The sequence below is a fragment of the Mobula birostris genome, chromosome 17 (genome assembly GCF_030028105.1).
Source record: "Mobula birostris isolate sMobBir1 chromosome 17, sMobBir1.hap1, whole genome shotgun sequence".
Taxonomy (NCBI): Eukaryota; Metazoa; Chordata; class Chondrichthyes; order Myliobatiformes; family Myliobatidae; genus Mobula; species Mobula birostris.
Window position 1 is genome coordinate 52,925,426 of NC_092386.1, and position 21,480 is coordinate 52,946,905.

The 21,480-nt window shown below is 41.2% G+C and overlaps 1 protein-coding gene across 1 annotated transcript in view; it reads left to right on the top strand.

Moving 5' to 3' along the window:
* Positions 1-21,480, top strand: part of fbn2a (fibrillin 2a) — a 338,906-nt gene that overhangs the window by 14,950 nt on the left and 302,476 nt on the right. Inside the window, exon 5 of the mRNA XM_072281722.1 lies at positions 7,409-7,504. Coding sequence (XP_072137823.1) covers positions 7,409-7,504 — 96 coding nt within the window. The remainder of the gene's footprint in view (positions 1-7,408; positions 7,505-21,480) is intronic.

Genomic DNA, 21,480 nt, shown 5'->3' on the forward strand with positions numbered 1-21,480 from the left:
CCTCTGAAGTTCCCGCAGTCGGTCCTTGAACCTTTATTGTTTAAGAGGGCGATTATCGTTGTGTCTCTGAGGCCAGGGGGCACCTCTTTTTCCTCCCAAATGCTAGTCAGGTTGCTGTGGAAAGCCTCAAGTGATTCCTTGCTGAGTGCCTTGTACAGTTCAACAGGTAGCCCATCCTTGCCAGACGCCGTGCCACTGCTCATCTGCGTGATAGTCTTCTTGACTTCATCTATCGAGGGAGGATCATCTAGTTCCTCGTGAATATGCTGTTGGGGGATTTGGTCCAGAGCAGACTGGTTGACCGATGAAGGGCGGTTCAGGAGCTGGCTGAAATGCTCTTTCCATCTGTGTTGGATGCTCTCTGTCCTTTAGCAGTATTGTTCCATCAGTGGACAACAGTGGAGATGAGCCAGATCTTGAGGGGCCGAAGATCATCTCGATGGAGTTGAAGGGCAGCTTTGAGGTGTTGATGTCAATGAAGCGTTGCACCTCTTCAGCTTTCCTATCCCACCACAGGTCATGCATCTTATGAATTTCCCGTTGGGCATGGGCCTGAAGGGACTTGAACCACTCTGTTTTGGGAATAGAGCTTGGGTTGTTTTGCCACTCCATGAATGCTTTGTTCTTCCTGGCCAGGAGATCTTTGATGGCACTGTCATTCTCGTCGAACCAATCTTGGTGGTTCTGGTCTTTGGGGCCAAGGACTGATTTTGCTGTCTCCGTCACCATCTCTCTAAATTGATTCCACTTCTGGATTGGCCCACCAGTTAGTGGTCCGTTGGCAGACAGCTTCTCATCAAGGCTGGCCTGGAACTTGCGAAGATACAGCGGCTCTTGGAGTCTGGCGGTGTTAAAAGCTGTTCTGATGAACTTAGGGGTGCTTGGAATGGTGGGGAGCAATACGTAGTTTCAATGTGGTGCGGACAAGCCTGCAGTCAGTCAAGCACTCCGCTCCTCACATGGCTCTGGTGATGAGGACATCCTGGATGTCTCGGCGACGTACTATAACGTAGTCGATCATGTGCCAGTGTTTGGATCTTGGGTGCATCCATGTTGTCTTTTACCTGTTAACCAGCCTGAACACTGTGTTTGTGATGAGGAGGTCGCATTCTGCACGTTTGCTAAGGAGCAAGAGGCCGTTGCTTTTCATATTGCCAATACCATGTTTGCCTAGAAACCCTTCCCAGCAACTGTGATTGCAGCCTACTCGGGCAGTGAAGTCACCAAGTAGGATTAGTTTGTCGTTGGTAGGGACTGAGCAGAGACCAGTGCTAAGGTCGGCGTAGAACTGTTCAATAGTCGCGTATTTGCTGGTCACGGTGGGGGCATAAGCTCTGATGACTGTTGCGTGTGTGTGTGTGTGTGTGTGTGTGTGTGTGTGTGTGTGTGTGTGTGTGTGTGTGTGTGTGTGTGTGTATACGTTGTGCAACAAGAAAGCAGCACTGAATTAAAAGATTATCCTTGACATGATTGAATACTGGGACAGGAGCATGGGTCTGAATGGCTAATTTGTGCTTCCATTTCATATTATCTTATGCTGTGATACCGAATGCCACTAACGGTCTCCAAGTAACTTCATATTAAATTATTTCACAAAGAGAAATAAAACATTGTATTTCTCATTGCTATTTATTAAAAAAACTGGTATCAAAGAGGCTCATTTTCTTACTAGTGTCATTCAATCCTTGAAATACTAATTCAAGTAGGATGATTGGTGATGGTTGCTTTCATGTTAACTCATTAAAATTTTTTGTGTGTGTGTGTATATATATATATATATATATATATATATATATATATATATACACACACATATACATACACACACACACACCCACCCCTGGTTTTCTGCCTCTGACAGAACAAGTCGTTGCAATTATTTCTCTCATTGGAGACATTTTTATTTCGTAAGACTAATTTAAAATAAAGTATTGGTATACTGTCTGTGATAAAACGTTTTTTTTCTGATGGGTTTTATGGTTTATCTAATTCCAGTATTAAATAGGTGTGTTTTCCTGCATTTGAGGGATAACAACCATAAGATATAGGAGCAGATTTAGGCCACTTCGCCCATTGAGTCCGCTCTGCTATTCGATCATGGCTGATTTAAATTCCCCCAGTTCTGTCTTCACCCTATAACCTTGGACACCATTACCAATCAAAAACCTATCACCTCTGCTTTAAATATACCCAATGACTTGGCGTCCACACTCAACTGTAGCAAGGAATTCCACAGATTCATCATATTCTGGCTAAATAAATTCCTCCACATCTCTGACATCCTCTTTCTACTTAACTCCAATGAGTACAAGCCCAGAGTTATCAGACATTCCTCATACGTTAATCCTTTCATTCCCAGATCATTTTAATAAACCTCATCTGGACCCCCTCCAGTGCCAGCACGTCCTTTCTTAGATATGGGGCTTAAAACTTCTTCCAATACTCCAAATGTCTCAGCACTACATCCTTGCTCTTATATTCTAGTCCTCTGAAAATTAATGCTAACGTTGCATTAATGTTCCTTACTACTGACTGAAACTGCAAGTTAACCTGAGTTACTCCCAATATTTCTCTGATTCCTGAATTCGCCCCTTCCATATAGAAAATAGTCTACGCTCTTATTCCTTCTACCAAAGTGCATACCCATACATTTTCCTACACATTTCCATCTGCCACTTCTTTGCTCATTCTCCCAATCTGTCCCAGTCCTTCTGCAGGATCCCTGTTTCCTTGACACTACAGGTTTCCCCCGCCATCCGAAGGTAGAGCGTTCCTATGAAACGGTTCGTAAGCCGAAACATCGTAAAGCGAAGAAACAATTACCATTTATTTATATGGGAAAATTTTGTGAGTGTTTGCAGACCCAAAAATAACCTACCAAATCATGCCAAATAACCCATAAAACCTTAATTAACAGTAACATATAGTAAAAGCAGGAATGATATGATAAATACACGGCCTGTATAAAATAGAAATACTTCTCTACAACGATTGCCTACACAGATCTCCATAGCGAAAATCTCACGCAAGTGCTCTTGGCAGAAAATCTCACGCAAGCGCTGTTGGCATAAACACGTGCTCCAGTAACCTTTAAACTATGAAGCTGCCAAATCTACCAAATAACACGTAAAAATACACAGCCTATATAAAGCAGAAATAATGTATGTACAATGTAGTATCACTTACTGGAATTGGGAAAACAGCGCCGAGCACACTGATGACGGTGTGTTAGACTGAGTCATCGCAGGCTGGGTGGTGCAGTGGCCCCCACCCTCCGGGCCGCCGACCCGATACATTGTCGCAAAAAACGCGACGGTAGCTGGGAGGCACACAGCACATTGTTAAGAAAAAAAGCCAAAATGAACATGCTAATCAATTAAGTGCTGCCCAGCACGTAAATGTTGGCGCAGATCAGAGGCGATTGCCGATTGCATCGCCTCTGATCTGGGCCGACAATTACGTGCTAGGCGGCACCTAATTAATTAGCATGTTTATTTCGGCTTTTTTCTTAAAGATGTGCTGTGTGCTTCCCGGCTACTGCTGCGTTCTTCGCGAATCGGTACAGTATCTGTCCGGGGCCTGGGTGTTAGGGTCGTGGGACACGGGGGTGTCATCTCATCGTCGATCAGGGCAGGCGGCTCATCGTCTCCTATGACTGCCCGCCTCGATGTCAAAGGTCGAGGTTCGTCGTCTGCTGTGGCTGATGTGGAAGGCTTGCTTGACTGCTGAGCCTCGCGCATTTTTCTATCATACAGTTGTTTGTAAGCACTCAAACCATCCTGCAAATATCCCCTAAACCTACGTAACCTTTCAAAATTAAAGTCGTACTTTATCATTGCAGCGAAAATCTCATGCAATTGCTTCACATTCAGTTCCTAGATGACTTCACCTTCGGTCTGTTTGCTACTGCATTCGTTTTCGATTGTTATCCTTTCCTCTTCCAATTGCATCAGCTCTTCATCTATCAGTTCTTGGTCGTGGGATGCCAAAACCTCTTCAACATCATCTTCATCAACTTCCACAAGCCCAACTCACTTTGTCCTTGCTTCGTTCACTACGATCGAAATGCTTAATTATGTCTAGTTCTACGCTAGGTGTAAAACCCTTACTCCTTCAGGCTTTTCCGACACCTTAGAACTCATCTTGCTAACTGCTGCTCAATGCAACGTGCTTAAGCAATGCCGTTCCAAATCCGGGGCAGAGCGGCTGCTCGGGGCGCGCGCTGCCTTTTATCGTGCGCTGATTTTTTATCGCGCGCTGCCTTTCTTCATAACAGTGAAAACACCTTCTGAAAGCGAGAACAGGGTACTAATGTAGGTCTTTCGTAACAGTGAGGTTTCATAAAGTGAACGTTTGAAAAGCGGGGGACACCTGTACCTGTTCCTCCAACTTTTGATTCATCCACAAACTTGCCCACGAAGCCATCAGTTCTTTCATTTCAGTTATCATCACTACGTGCCATGTTGTTTGACATGGGCAATCAAGGTCTTCCATCTGTCTTTATTCTGAGAAGTTCTAAGAAGTTCTTCAAACCTTTTGCCTGTCCATCCTTTGATGTAACTCACGAATATTGTGGGCTGTTGACTGCGACTTTTTCTTCTCTCAGTTTTTCACAACACTGCAAGATGTTCGAGCTTCTCTTTCCTCAGTACGTGTCCCAGAAATTCTGGATGCCACTTCCTGATTGATAATATCTGCTTGCTTATTACAGCTTTTTTTCAACACTTTTTCATTTGCTGCTCTGTCTTTCCACGATATTTTCATCATTCTTCTCAAAAATCATATTTCTGCAGCTTTGAGTTTTCCCTCGTTTTGATATCGTTCACCATTTGCTTCCATGTGTTAATATGGAATGAATGTAGCACCGCAACACGTGAGTTTCGTACCCATAGAAATTATATTGTTCTTTAGTATCTTGTTCAAACATGCATTTAGCAATCCAAATCCTAATTTCAACATTATCCATGCTGTCAGATTTTATTGTGCTCCCTAAGTTACTGAACTTCCACGTCAGTTTAATTGTTTCATTATCCACTTTCAGTTCACATGTGTGTCTCTTTTTTGTGACAACGTCTTCTTGCACAAGTTTATTAACATAGTGGACCCAACACTAACCCCTACAGAATGTCTCTAGTCACCGGCAGCCAACCAGAAAAGGTCCACTTTGTCCCACTTTTTGCCTTCTGCCAGTCAACCAATCTTCTGTCCATTCTTGTATCTTTCCTGTAATACCATGGGCCCTTAACTTGTTTAGCAGCCTTATGTGTGGAACCTTGTCAAAGGCCATCTGAAAATCCAAGTAAGCAACATAACAACATCTATAGACTCTCCTTTGTCTATCTTACTTGTTGTGTCTTCAAAGAATTCCAACAGATTTGTCAGGCATGATTACCCCTTAAGGAAACCATGCTGACTTTGGCCCATTTTATTGTGTACCTCCAGTACCCCAGAACTTTTACCCTTAATGATGGACTCTTAAATCTTGCTAATTACTGAATCAGGCCAACCGGCCTGTAATTTCCTGTATTTTTCCTCCCTTAAAGAGTGGAATGACATTTGCAATTGTCTAGTCCTCAGGAACCATCTAGTGATTCTTGAAAGATCTCTAGTAATTCCTCTGCAATCTCTTCAGTTACCTCTTCTACAACCCTGGGGTATAGTCCATCTGGTCCAGATGACTTATCTATGCTCAGACCTTTCTGCTTCCTAAGCACCTTCTCCTTAGTAATAGTGACACCACTCACTTCTGCCCTCTGACAAAGGCAAATATCTGTCATGCTGCTAGTGTCTTCAACAGTGAAGACTGGCGCAAAGTGCTTAAATTGTCCGCCATTTCTTTGTTCCACATTACTACCTCTGTAGAAAATTTCTAGATGACACCAAGATTGGGGATGTAGTGGACAGGAAGGAAGGCTATCAAAGCTTGCAGCTTGGACCAGCTGGAAAAATGAGCTGAAAGATGGCAGATGGAATTTAATGTAGACAAATGTTAGGTGTTGCACTTTGGGAGGATAAACCAAGGTTGGACTTGCACAGTGAATGGTAGGGCACTTAGGAATGTGGTAGAACAGACAAATCTTGGAATACAGATCCATAATTCCTTAAAAGTTGTGTCACAGGTAGATAGGGTCGTAAAGAGAGCTCTTGGCACACTGGCCTTCATAAATCAAAGTATTGAGATACATGTTGAAGTTGTATAAGTTGTTAGTGAAGCCTAATTTGGAGCATTGGGTGCAGTTCTGGTCACCAACCTACAGGGAAAATGTGAATAATAATGAAACAGCACTGAGGAAAATTTACAAGGATGTTGCTGGGTCTTGAGGATTTAAGTTATAGGTAAGGTTGAATAGGGTAGAACTTTATTCTGTAAGAGTGTAAGAGAGTGAGGAAGAGGTATACAAAGGCATGAAGCGTATAGATAGGGTATATGCAAGCAGACTTTTTCCTCTGAAGTTGTGTGAGACTAGAGGTAGATTTCATGGAATAAGGGTGAAAGGTGAATTGTTTAAGGGGAACATGATAGGGAGCTGCCACCCTCAGGGTGGTGAGAGTGTGGAATGAGCTGCCAGCAGAAATAGTGAATGTGGGTTTAATTTCAACATTTAAGAGAAATCTGAATAAAAACATGGACAGGAGGGGTATTGTCTAGGTACAGGTTGATGGGACTAGGCAGAATAGTTTTGCATGGACTAGTTGGGCCAAAGGGCCAGTTTCTGTGCTGTAGTCCTCTATGACTCTAGCAATATAGATCAACTTCCACTATTTCTCTCATGTACTTCTGTACTTCTGCTTCATTCCTGTAGATTTTCCTCCAGACAGGAGAGCTGTGGATTTATCTTTATTTCCAATGAAATTCTGTTTGTGCTGCTTGGAAATGTGTTTCTGAGGAACTTGGATATCGGAGTCAGATATTTATTTAAGAAATAAAGAGATATGTGAAGGAGGCTGGTGGAAGTTGCTGATATAGTTTACTTTGCTACTTTCATAGAAACTTTAAAATATTGTCACCAGTGCTGAGATTTTGTATTGCTTTTTGCATTTTTAAATTGGATTTCAACTCACCTACCCTGTTGATTTTTCCCAAAGTTACATGGCAATCCTTTGTTAGGCATGAAAATTGTTTGTTGTAGATCTATCCAAGTGGAAATTAATTAACTCTTGATTATTACACATTGCACAGTGTGGATATTCAAAAAAAATGCATTCTGAGTTAATTAACTTTTGTATGACAGTTTCATGAAGAGCTTTCAGTGCAGGTGGACATCTGCCAAAGCCATTGAGTGTTTCCGCAAATATTCCCTTGTGGTACTTAGTATTTCATTTGAGTACATATCACTATTCTTCTCTAACACTTGGGAATCTGAATGTGTTGACATTTGTAAAACTTTACAATTTCTCCATGTTACAGCTGTCTGTGAAAATGGTTGCCAGAATGGTGGTCGCTGTATTGGACCTAATCGTTGTGCCTGCGTGTATGGATTTACTGGTCCCCAGTGTGAGAGAGGTAAGAACGAGTCTTCTTTGATTTCTGCAGATAGATTCAATAAACGTAGGAGGAGGAGTTGAAAGGTGTACTGAGTTTCTGATAAAGCAAAGATGAGGAAAAAAAAATTAAAGGCATTTGCCATGGAAGTTACCAAAGCATATTGTGCTGCTTGTTATGGTGCCTTGTAATGATTAACTACTGGCCGGCTTAGAAGAATATGATGCCACTGTATATACTGAATGTATGAAAACAGATAGCAAGCTCTTCGTCTAGCATTATTTCTTTGATTGCAAATTAAAAGGAAGCATTATAGTTGGTATTAAAATGAAGCTATTTTATGACAAGTTCTTTTCAGAAGAAACCAAAGTCAGCATTTGAATAACCAAGGCATTTGGCATTTAAACCAAAATGCCAAATATCTTTTCAGCTTGGTTTCTGTCAAAATGATATTTTTGAATTGATTTTTTTTTTTGCAAAAGTGTCTAGGTCCAGTATCAACTAGATATAGTCCTAATTAAATTCCCAAGATTCTCCCTAAACTGTAGGGTGAACTTCAAGCTGTCTGTCAGATGAGACAGACAGAGCTGCAGAAAGCTAATATTGACTTTGTCTGGTATCATAAAAAATCAGTAGACAAATTCCTGGGAGGTTGGAGGGTGATCTACCTAAACTACATAAAAACTTAACTTCAGTAACAAAAAACAAGTGAGTAACTGGAGTAATATTGAGCACTGTTGCTAGTGAAGAAGGTTGCTTCACATTCTCTCGTACTCGGGTTAGGGCAGTCTAGCTCCAACATTAAGTTCCATCCATTTCCTGGGAGAATGTTCACTAGCTTGCTGGTGTGCTGGACAGAGTCTCTGGAACCTCAGTATGCCTGCCCCCAAACTTGCCATTTTCCCCCCCTTTTTCTGACAGTTGCTGAGCTCTGATGCAGGGTGGTGCATGCTGTGCACCATCTCTGCCTCGTGCTGTCTCTCTGACATTTCTCTCTTCTTTTCTCTGGCCAAATAACTTAAAGTTGGCATTTTCAAAATAAGTTGCGATACAGGCAGGGACTTGTAAATTGTTATTATTAATTTTAGTGATTTTTTTCATTTCAGAAATTTGACATCTGAATTAATATGTGAATATTTGATAGTTAAGTGTCATATGTAATTGCTACAGAGGACATGGCTGTCCATCAGGAGGAGCATATATTTGGAAAATAGTCACTTCTAAAGGATTACAGTAAAATATATTGTCATTGGAGCCTTGCACAACCTAATCGATTTCTCAACTTGCTCACATTGAGTGTGAGGTTGTTACTGCAATACCACTCAATCAACGATCTCTCTCTTTCCTGTACACCAGCTCACCACCATCTGCTATTTTACCAAAAATAATAGTGTCATGGGCAAATTTATAGATGACGTTCGAGCAGTCGTGAGTGTAGGGAGAGTTAGAACAATGGTTTAAGCACGCATCCTGAATGTGTGCCTGTGTTGATTGTGTGCAAGGAGCAGATGTTATTACTGATCTGCATTGGCTGTGGTCTCCTGATAAGGAAGTTGAGTATCCATTTACAGGAGGTGGTACAGAGGCCCAGGTTTTAAAGCCTGGTGATTAGAACTGAGGGGATGATGGTGTTAAGTACCAAGCTGTAATTGATTAAACAGCAGCCTGATATATATTTTCCATTTGTATAGGTGCTCCAAAGCAGAGCAGAGAGCCAGTGAGATTGCACCTGCTACATGTGTGTTGTGACTCTAGACAGTTTGCAGCAAGGGCAATTTTTTTCTAAGATAGGAGTAATTTATAGCCATAGCCAACCTCCTAATGCACTTCATTATGGTGACATGAGGCAATGCTTACTGAGGCAGCTCACCCTACATTTCTTGGGTACAGTATATTTGCTGCTCTTTTTGAAGCAGTGGGAACTTTAGACCTCAGCAATGACAGGTTGCAGATGTCCTTAAACTTTCCAGCAGTTGGTCAACACAGGTTTTCAGTATTTGGCCAGGTACACCCTTGGGCCTAATGCCTTGCGTAGGTTCACCCTCTTGATGGATGTATTGACGTTGGCCTGTGATACAGAGATCAAAGCATCACTTGGTGCTGTGAGGATTTGCACAGGTGAAGTGTTATTCTCCCTTTCAAAGCATGCATGAAAAAACATTGAGCTCATCAGGGAGTGAAAATCACTGCTATTTGCTTCTGCCTTGTAGGAAATACTAGCATGCAAACCCTTTCACGGTTATTGTGTGTCAGATTGTGTCTGGAGCTTGACGCAGATTTGCCTTTTCACTCCCTTGATGGTCTTCCGTAAGTCGCACCTACAGCACTAGGAAATATGCCTGTGGAGTAGAGGAGAAATCTGTGGACTGCTCTAAAGCTTTCCTTCCCATGACAGCCCTAAAGGGAATGGAATATAGCTGACTTAAAACAAAATAAGTATCCACATGGAGGTACAGCGTCCTGTACTTCTGCATCTAAAATAATGAGTTTCTTTTGGGGTGGGTGGAAAACTTGCTCATGGCCCTTCCATAAATGGCTTGGAATATGGCATATCCAGGCTCCGTACCTACATATCACCTACACATTTGGCCCTTGTCAACCTATGTGAGGAGGATTGCATCACTTGACCCAGTGACTTGTGGGGTCTGTATATTTCACAACATTTGCTGCAAGACTTACAGTAGGTCTGAGCTGGTTAAATCCATAAGATAAATTAGTTGGCACCTGCACAAGAATTTGCAAGTTTATATTAAAATCTAATCTAAATAAGATGAAATGTTCTGGAATCAGCCCACAGACCAAACTAGCTGACACCAGGCACCGGGTGTCCCAACCTCTTGCCTTTCCTGGTTGTGGATGGCTGAATGAATAGCAGCACAGAGAATGGGGTCCAAACAGCAAGTAGGGTTTGGGTATCAAATCACAATTCCCCCACCTCTGGCTGTCAAAGCACTGTAAGCATTTTAAAATGTTTAAATGCCCTCTTCTGTACTCCCTTTTCACCTATAACTGCGTTCCTGTACATGGTTCTCACTCCATAATCAAGTTCACAGACGACACCATGGTGGTTGGCCTGATCAAAGGGGATGACGAGACGGCCTACAGGGACAAGGTCCAGCACCTGGCTGTGTGGTGTGCCGACGACAACCTGCCCCTTAACACCCGGAAGACCAAGGAGATCATTGTGGACTTCAGGCATGCTAAGAGCCACACTTGCGTCCCCATCTACGTCAACAGAGCTACAGTGGAGCGTGTATCAAGCTTCAAATTCCTTGGTGTCCACATTTCCGAGGATCTCACCTGGTCCTTGAACTCCTCCATCCTGATCAAAAAGGTGCAACGACACCTTTATTTCCTGTGGAGCATCAAGAAAGCTCACCTCTGTCCCAGGATACTGACGACTTTTACCGCTGTACCATTGAGAGCATACTCACCAACTGCATCTCAGTGTGGTATGGCAATTGACCCATATCGGACCGCAAAGGACCCCAGTGTGTGGTGCAAACTGCCCAGTGGATTATTGGCACCCAATTGCCCACCATTGAGAACATCTACCATAAACACTGCCTGGGTAGGGCAAAAGGCATTTTCAAGGATGCATCTCACCCTAACCATGGACTTTTTACTCTCCTCCCATCCAGTAGGTGCTACAGGAACCTCCGCTCCCGCACCAGCAGGCACAGGAAGAGCTTCTTCCCTGAGGCTGTGACCCTGCTGAACCTCACATCACAGCGCTAAGCAGTATTGCATCCGTATCGTACTGTCTCAGTACTTTTATATTTGTGTGCTGTAGCACTTACTTTTTATTCGCAGTTATTTTGTAAATAACACTATTCTTTGCATTTCTGGTCAGATGCTAACTGCATTTCATTGGCTTTGTATCTGTACTCAGCAAAATAACAATAAAGTTTAATCTAATCTAAATATCCCTGAGACTATAGAAACTATTCTATTGATGTAAATAATAAAACAAAACACTAAAACTCAAAGCAATTAAAAAGTATTTAAATTAACATAAGACAACTACTTACCTCTAGTCAAAGGTTTAGCTGGAGCCACCGTTCTTGTTCTCGTTCTTCACGGTGTAGAGCAAAGGGTCAGTAGGTGCATCGGGCTCCCCTCTCCAATTTGTCAACTTTCTGATGCCGGACTCCAGGTTGAACCCAGTGGCATAGTTGGAAGTTAACTCTATCAACATCTCATTAGTAATCAGCACATCAGACTGACTTTTGCCTGTATGTGCAGAGAATTTAAAAATGTTTTGACTGGTTTTTGCTGTTCGCTTTGGACCGGCAATCCATCAGCATGATTCACCCCATTATTTTGTGAGCTTGGAAGGCTTGTTTCAGTTCTTTTACACCTTCTGTAGTTAAAAAAAACTACTATTTATTTGGCATCATTTCAGATCTCAGGATGGCCCCAAGATGTTCTGCAGCCAGATCTTACTATTGTCAGTTACTACAAGAGCAAAAGCAGCAACTTGTTTGTACGCAGGAAGGTTTTTCTAGTATCAAACGGATGACCAGATGAGCTGATCTATTTTTAGTGTGCAAATTCAGGGGCTTAGATTAAAGATTCTCCCAAAAACATCACCTCTAACAATCCTGCCAAAGGGTTTTGGCCTGAAATGTTGACTGTATTTTTTTCCCCAAAGATGCTGCCTGGCCTGCTGAGTTCCTCCAGCATTTTGTGTGTGTGTACCTATAACAATTCTGTTTTCTTTAAATGATGAACAAAGTATTGGCCTTGGATATACGTTCAACCCCCAGTTGACTTGAGCTCAGAACTTTCTGATTTGAGTTTAGCCAGCTGGATCAATCTGATACATGAACTCCTTGTGCTGTTAATTTACAGCTCATTGTATACATTATGTTGTGATTGCTACTAAGGATATTTTTCACAAAAAAAAGTCAAATGCTCCCTGATGATGTAAATGGTGAAGGTGTGGTCTAAACACTAGATTCCACAGCTGAAGGCACATGATTGCAAGACTAACCCTAAACTAGGAATTAGAAAGTAGGTTGCCTTTGATTTGACTTTTAAAAGGAAGCATACAAGTGCTTTGATCTAGTTTCTTTCATGTTTCCTTGGTTTTTGTTTCAAAGCTAGATCCTAAACTTCAGTTTTTCACAGGAGTTACTTGTGTCAGGAGGAAAAAGAAGAAAATAGAATGTTTTCCTAAAGCAGTAATGAACTAGTTTGTCAATGACACCTAGAGAAAGCTGTCATTTTACTGAAGATATAATTTGGCATTATTCCTGGTGCTGCTCCTGGATTGTGAAGACAGCAGATGGCAATTTTATTGTAGTTGTTCAGAGCAGATGAAGACTACAGCAAGCAAAATGATAACAGCAGTGTGCATTACTCAAAGAAACCACATCAAAGCATATAACCTTCAGAGGGGCAAATGCTCCCTAATCCATTTGCTCATCCTTACCACACTGTGCTCCAGATGTGTCTCCAGCTGTTTTATTGCTTCTGATTTTAAACTATGGAGAAGCACAGAACCAAAGTTAAATTTCAAGTTTGCATGCATTTTGAACTTTAGAGACAAGCAAATCACTTGAGTTTTTGTCAGGTTTGTGTTTAAAAAGGGAAAGAAAACTTTTGCCCAATGCTCATGGCTTGAGTTCCAGGAAATTCTGTTTTTCAATATTTCACTGGATGAAGGAGTCTTTGTGCACATACAGCTGCAGTGTTTATTTACCAAACCAAATTTATCTGATAAGCTTGAAAACGATATGTTGTCACAAAAGTAAATAAAACGTCTCTAATGCTTGGCTTCTGACTGGTATGCAAGTGGTACCTCCAGAGCATGGCTTGGAAATTCCATCATGTAGTGCTGCTTATTGCAGAGCTTTATGAGTGAAAATTAACTTCTTCCAGTATGAATTTCAACAATACACATGCCCTTACACTTCCTCCCTTACCACCATTCAGGGCCCCAAACTGTCCTTCCAGGTGAGGCAACACTTCACCTGTGAGTCGACTGGGGTGATATACTGCGTCCGGTGTTCCTGATGTGGCCTTTTATATATTGGCGAGACCCGACGCAGACTGGGAGACCGCTTTGCTGAACACCTACGCTCTGTCCGCCAGAGAAAGCAGCATCTCCCAGTGGCCACACATTTTAATTCCACATCCCATTCCCATTCTGATATGTCTATCCACGGCCTCCTCTACTGTAAAGATGAAGCCACACTCAGGTTGGAGGAACAACACCTTATATTCCGTCTGGGTAGCCTCCAACCTGATGGCATGAACATCGACTTCTCTAACTTCCGCTAAGGCCCCACCTCCCCCTCGTACCCCATCTGTTACTTATTTTTATACACACATTCTTTCTCTCACTCTCCTTTTTCTCCCTCTGTCCCTCTGAATATACCCCTTGCCCATCCTCTGGGTCCCCCCCCCTCTTGTCTTTCTTCCCGGACCTCCTGTCCCATGATCCTCTCGTATCCCTTTTGCCAATCACCTGTCCAGCTCTTGGCTCTAACCCTCCCCCTCCTGTCTTTTCCTATCATTTTGGATCTCCCCCTCCCCCTACAACTTTCAAATCCCTTACTCACTCTTCCTTCAGTTAGTCCTGACGAAGGGTCTCGGCCTGAAACGTCGGCTGTACCTCTTCCTAGAGATGCTGCCTGGCCTGCTGCGTTCACCAGCAACTTTGATGTGTGTTGCAATACTTTTATCCATGGATTTTTGCATCACTCCAAAATTTTGACTAGGCAACTTCCTTGTGTGGCTCACATATTGCGTGGATAATGAATTGCTGATTGAAATTCAGTGATATTTTTCCAAAGTGAGCCTGTCATTATCAATTGTTAAACCAAGTAGAAATTTGTAAAACTGCCTCTGTGGAGATAGAAACAGTTGAAGTTTCACATTGAGGACTTTCGCCCTTGTGGAGTTGAATGCGGTGTTTGGATTATCATGGTACTGCAAGCTGAAATCAGTGCATCCCTCTGCCGAACTTGGGATCTGGAGTTCTCGCCTTCACAAAAGCTGTGAGGTAATGATACTCCTTTCTGCAGTGCTCATGATCTAATGGGTTCCACCCTTGGAGACTAGATGTACCGTCACTTTCTGCCGGGCATGCAGGGCTGTAGCTCTAGATGGCTTCAGGCATATTCTATCCTTTCAGTTATAAAGTATCTGCTATGGATCTCCTAAACTGAAATGTCCCTTCCCTCTCTTCTATTCTGTGGATATCACCACTTGTACTAGTATTAAGTATGTGCATTTTCTTCTAAGGGCTAGAGATATGTTTTCAATGGTGCAGGGATAGAAGTGAAATACCAGTCTTAACTTCATTTTGTAATAATTATCATTAGGCTCTTCAACTGAAAGCTAAATGTTCTTGGGATACTCTTCCATTTTTGGTTTAAGGAAACTTAGTATAATGAGAAATATTAATAATTTACTGTATATTAAGAACATCCATATTTGAAAATATCTTGCATTGACAACATTATTTAATGAACCTCTTTAAGCCTCCTATCAAATTTCAGACATAGGACTGCTATTTTACAGGTTTACAGCAGATCAGACACTTTGAGCTATTATTATCTGCTAGCAAAAATTATAAGTTCTCTTTATTTTACTGGAGTTTCCTGCAAATGGGCACTTAGCAATTCAGAATCAAGTTTAATATCACCGGCGTATGTCATGAAATTTGTTGTTTTGTGGTAGAAGTACAGTTCAATACATAATAAAGAACTCTAAATTACAATAAGAAATGTATCTTTAAAAATGTAGTGCCTTTTTCAGCCATCACCTGTCTATTCCCTCTGGGGACCCCCTCCTTCCCTTTCTCCTATGGTCCACTTTCCTGTCCTATCAGGTACCTTCTGTAGCTCTTGACCTTTCCCACCCACCCGGCTTCATCAATCAGCTTTTTATTCTGGCACCTTCCAGCTTCCTTCTCAGTCCTGAAGAAGGGCTCTGCCTAAAACATTGACTTTCCATTCGTTTCCATAGGTGCTACCTGACCTGCTGAGTTCCTCCAGCATTGTGTCTGTGTGTGCGTGTGCGTGTTGCTATAGAGAGTAGCTGGCCAAATTGATCGGAAGGGGACACTAATGATGATGGTAAAGCAGCAACAGCTGGAATCTTGGGAGTAATTTGGAAGGTTTAGGACTGATTCATCTCAGGAAAGCAGCATTCTAAAGGGAGGTTGAGGCAACTGTGGCTGACAAGGGAAGTCAAATACAGTATAAAGGCAAAGGAAAATGGTATAGCAAAATTAGTGGGAAGTTTTTTTTTAAATAAAAGGCAATCAAAAAAGCAATAAGAGAAAAAATGAAAATAAAGTAACCAATAATATAAGATGTAAGATGTTTTTTCAGATGTATAAAGAATAAAAGACAGGCAAAAGTGGACATTGGACCACTGGAAAATTATGCTGAATAGGTAGTAATGGGTAACACAAAAATAGTGGATGAGCTGAATAAATATTTTGAGCCAGTGGATGACACTGGTAGCGTGCCGGAAATTGGAGAGTTCAGGGGGGCAGAAGCAAGTGTAGGTGCTCGGGAAGTTGAAAGGTCTGAAGGCGGATAAGTTACTTGGATCAGATGGACTGCATCCTAGGGTTCAGAAAGAGGTAGCTGAAGAGATTTTCGGACATTGGTAGTCATCTTTCAAGAATCACTAGATTCTAGGATGGTTCTGGAGAACTGGAAAATCACAAACATCATTCTACACTAAGTGAGGAAGCTAAAAGAATGGAAATTATAGGCCAGTTAGCCTGACCTCAGTAGTTGGCAAGATGTTATAGGCCATTATTATGGAGGACAATTCAGGGTTCTTGGCGGCACACAATTTTGAAAAGGAAAACATGCTGAATTCAACCTAAGAGGAAATCTCGTCTGACAAATCTGTTGGAATTCTTTGAGGAAATAACAGACAGGATAGAGAAAAGAGAATCAATGAATGTTGCTTGTTTGGATTTTCAGAAGGCCTTTTACAAAGTTTTACACATGAGGCTGCTAAACAAGATAAGAGTGCATGGTATTAGAGGAAAGGTAGTAGCATGGACAGAAGATTGGCTGGCTGGCAGGAGGCAAAGAGTGGGAATGCCTGCCCCAACTAGTGCTGTTCTGCAGACGTTAGTGTTGGGTCTGCTACTTTTCACGTTTAGATGTTAATGATCTGGATAACAGAATTGATAGCTTTGTGGCCAGATCTGCAGATGATATAGATCTCAGTGGAAGGGCAGGTAGAAGGAGGAAGTGTCCAGAGCACTTGGATAGAATGGAATACGGTGTGGGGAAGTTTATGGTCATGCTCTTTGGTAGAAAGAACAAAGGCATACACTATTTTCGAAATGGGGAGCACATTCAGAGATCAGAGGTGCAAAGGGACTTGGGTAGTTCGAGAGCTGGATTCCCTTAATTCCCTTGCAGGTTGAGTCAGTAGCAAAGAAGGAAGTTGTATTGTTAGCTTTTATTTCTAGAGAACTAAAATTGCCAAGTCTTTATAAGACATTGCTCAAACCACATTTGGAATATTGCGAGCAGTTTTAGGCCAAATACCAAAGAAAGGATTTGTTGGCATTGGAGAGGGTCCAAATGATATTTGTAAGAATAATCCTGGGAATGGGAGGGTTAACATATGAGCAGTGTTTAATAGTTCTGACCTGTGCTTGCTGGAGTTTAGAAGAAAGGGGGGGATTTTATTGAATCCTACCAAATATTGAAAGGCCTAGATAGAGTGGACGTGGAAAGGATGTTTCCAATAGTGGAAGCATCTGGAGCCAGATTGCACAGCTTCAGAATAGAGGGACATCACTTTTCAACAGAGGTGAGGATGAATTTCTTTAAGGTTGTGAATCTCTGGAATTCATCACCACAGATGGCCGTGGAGCCCCAGTCATTGGGTATAGTTAAAGCAAAGGTTGATGGGCTTTTGATTAGCAAGGGTGCCAAAGGTCATATGGGTAGTTTGGAGAATGGGGTCGAGAGGGAAAATAAATCAACCATGATCGAATGACAGAACAGACTTGATGGGCTGAATTGCCTAATTCTGCTTCTGTGCCCAACGATCTTATGGGGTGCCTAAATATTGTCTGAGCTAATATACTGGTTATATTTTCAGGCACCCATGGGATATGGTAAAATGAAATTAGTGTTTCCCTCATATAAATATGAAATAAAAGATTTGTACCGTGTATCTCTGTAAACTGCATAAGGCAGCTGATTATGTCCATAGCTCAGAGAATGCTCTGAACATTTTAAGTATAGTGAAACCAATGATAATATGGGCTGTATCAATAGTGAAACATGATTTATACAGTTGGACTATGCAATTGGTCATACTGCTTTTAAGATCACTAATTCTCCATTATGCTTTCAGTGGCATATTAACCTTACCTTGCCAGTAGATTTGGAAATAAAATTGAAACAGGATGGTCAAGGCACAAAGGGATGCAATTTACAACATAAATCAAAGATTACATTGTTCTAGGAAATTCAAGTCATTATATACTAAAGCTGGAGGCTTTTTAGGAATTATGCTTCAATGCACTTTGGTTTGGAAAGCTCTCATCTAAAGAAACAACTAACTCCGTGCATGTTTTACAGATTGTACTCATGATATACAGAGGTCATTGCTTTTAAATTAGCTATAAATGAGAGATTTGAAAGGATTCCTTTTTAACTTTGGGTAAATGGGGGCCTCTTGAAAGTTCTCTGAAGTGAACAGTGCAATTTAATCATAATCCTTGTTTCACACAAAAGCTTTTTTCTCTTCACAGTCCACAATCCAGCCAGTATCATCAGATTGCCTGAAGAGCATGCATTGTTTACTTTGTTTGAAATTTAGAATGTAAGAGGTAAATTATTCATGATTTAAAGTAGGTTGCTTTATCCAGTACATTGATAATTGCAGCATTTATCTTTCAGATTATACCATTGGTTTTGTTTCGATTATATGCAAATTGCTGATTATATTTACAGAGGTTAAATCCTTTAAAGCAGAGCTCTACATACCTAACCAATTTAAGATTTGTTAGTTTGTAACACAATGTGTCTCTTAGTAACAGTTAAAATTTGGAAAATATGAATAATTTGACAATCCTCAGGCATGGAGAGAGTTTTACCATTTAGATTTATTAAAAATAAAAGCCACAATAATTTGTACCATATTTTGATTGGTGTGAAATTCAACTGTTATATTGCTTTAGAGGAAACTATTAGCTGGAGAAGAAGTAGTTCTACTCGAAGGCCCTCTTTAACAAAAAATAAGTTTTCAGGCTAAAGGAACATTATTTGAGAGCACACACATTGAAATCGTGTGCTGGGATTACAGGTCAAGTAAGATCTACTGAACAATGTGTATTGCTTGGATTTCCAGCATCTGCAGATTTTCTCTTGTTTGTTAAAGATTTACTAAATTTGACTTTCTTTATGTGGATGGTTTTATGCATTCCTGCCAACTCTCAGTTCCAACCAATTTCACAGAGGGATTGTTAAATTGGTATGTAGACTTCTCACTAGCACTTAAAAAGGACTAAATGTCTACATGTTGCCTGAACAGCATTGGGCATATTTCAGGCACACTTCTGGTTTAATAAAATGAAACTGGAGTTTGATACTTGTTTCTGTTTTTGAATGCTAACTTCAGCTGTCAAAAATGGGTATAAAGTTCAAAGCCAGCACAGCCTTGGTATGAAAACAAAAAAAGGGAATCAGGGAAACTCTGGGAAACTCTCTGGGGTGAGGTCAAGGAATTGGGTTATGAAACACGACTACGGCTCATTGTAACAGACTGCTTGAGCCTGCTTCCAGATGCCTTTTAGATTTCATAAGTTATGTCAAGTTGAAGTGATTTCCTGACGATCACTTTGACTTAAGATTGTTTATTTTTAGAAGATACAGTTTTCAAAGCCTATGATGTTCAACCAGACTATTATGGTGACAGGAGGTTTGGTGACAGAACATGTAACAAACAAGAGAAAATCTGCAGATTCTGGAAATCCAAGCACATGTGTTAGTTCCTGGAAGGACTAGGCCTCACCTATTGCATAGATACAGGCCCAGCCTGTTGATGCCCTTTTCAATCCATTCATTCCAAATAATATGTAATCTAGATTTTTTTTTAGTTGTGAGGTTAACATACTAGATGGTGCTTTTAACAGTATGCATATCTCTAGATTTAAAAACACTACGCTTGAATAATATTATTTTCAATCTTCTGGCCTTCATCTGTCATATGTGCTTCATCCATGGTCTGCAGAAGAAAAATCGGTTCAATTGAAATGTGGATCTCCAAACCTCCCTCTATTCTGAGGCTGTGTCCTCTGGTCCTAGATTTCCTCCACCATGGGAAACATTCTTTCCACATCTGCTCTGTCTAGGCCTATCGACTTTCGATAGATTTCAATGATATTTCCCTCATTCTTCTAAATTCCAGCAATTAAAGGCACAGAGCCATCGATCAGTCCTCAGAGGATAAGCCTTTCAATCCCAGAATCAATCTCTTATTTCTCCTCTGAACCCTCTCCAACATCAACATATCCTTTATTAATTACTGGGGCCAAAACTGTTCACAATACTCCAGGTGAGGCCTCACAAGTGCCTCAGCATTACATTTTAGTCCTCTCGAAATGAATGCTAACATTGCATTTGCTTTCCTCACCACCAGCTCGACCTGCAAATCAACCGTTTGGGAATCCTGCATGATGACTCCCAATTCCCCTTGCACTTTAGATTTTTGAATTTTCTCCCCATTCAGAAATAGTCTGTTTTTACTCTTTCTACCAAAGTGTATGACTATACACTTCCTGACACTATATTCCATTTGCCACTTTTTTTGCCCATTCTCCTAATCTGTCCAAGACATTCTGCTGCTTCCCTTCTTCCACCCTACCTGTCCCTCCACCTATCTTCCCATCGTCCTCTAACTTGGCAACAAGGCAGTCAATTCCGTCATCCAAATCATTCACATACAACGTAAAAAGAAGAGGTCCTAACACTAGTCCCAGCCTAACACTGCTAGTCACCAGCAGCCAATCAGAAAAGGCTTCCTCTATTCCCAGTCTTTGCCAATCAGCATATGCTCTATCAATGCTAATATGTTTCATGTAATACCATGGGCTTTTGTCTTGTTAAGCTGCCTCGTGAGTGGCACCATGTCAAATGCCTTCTGAAAGTCAAAGTATACAATGTCCTCTGATTCTCCTTTGTCTATTCTGCCTGTTATTTCCTTAAAGGATTCAGATAGATTTGCCTGGTCCAAGTGACTTATCTACCTTCGGACTTTGAGTTTCTCAAGTACCTTCTCCCTAGTAATAGCAACTACACTCATTTCTCCCCCCTGACATTCTTGAACTTCCAGCATACTGCCACAGTGGAGACTGATGTCACCTCTTTCTTATCTAGATGATTATCTAGATCATCTATGGAAAATGTTCTAATAGCAAAGCACTTAATAAAGCAAAGAAAGAACTTGGAAGCGAACAGTTTTCTGTAACTGCTAATAAAAATGAATTGATGCTATCCTGTATAGTGATGTAATGATCTGGGCTACTAAGAGAGTACCTGAATACTACTTCACATAAGGTCCATCACTGTGTAGAAAAATATGATTCTGTTTGTGTATTCAGAGTCAATGGCAAATTTGCCATTTTTCAGAAAATGGGAGTAGAGGAGGCCTCTCCCCAGGTTTACTAGAATTGCTTAACCAGAAATGAAAAATGGGTATCATCATTGTAAATTTCTGATTTATCCTTCTTGGTTTGTTTCTTTTTTTTGTCTTAACTGTAATTATTGCAATTCAACACAAAAATTGAATCACCTTGTAATCGTTTTGACGATAAATACAACTTTTTAAATATTTATTCTGAATGTTAACAGTGGTCATAATTTGCAAAGAAATTCACAAGATCACAAGACAAAGGAGCAGAACTAGGCCATTCGGCCCATTGAGTCTGCTCCGCAGCTCCCCCATGAGCTAAACTATTCACCCATCTAGTTCCAATTTCCGGCTTTTTCCCC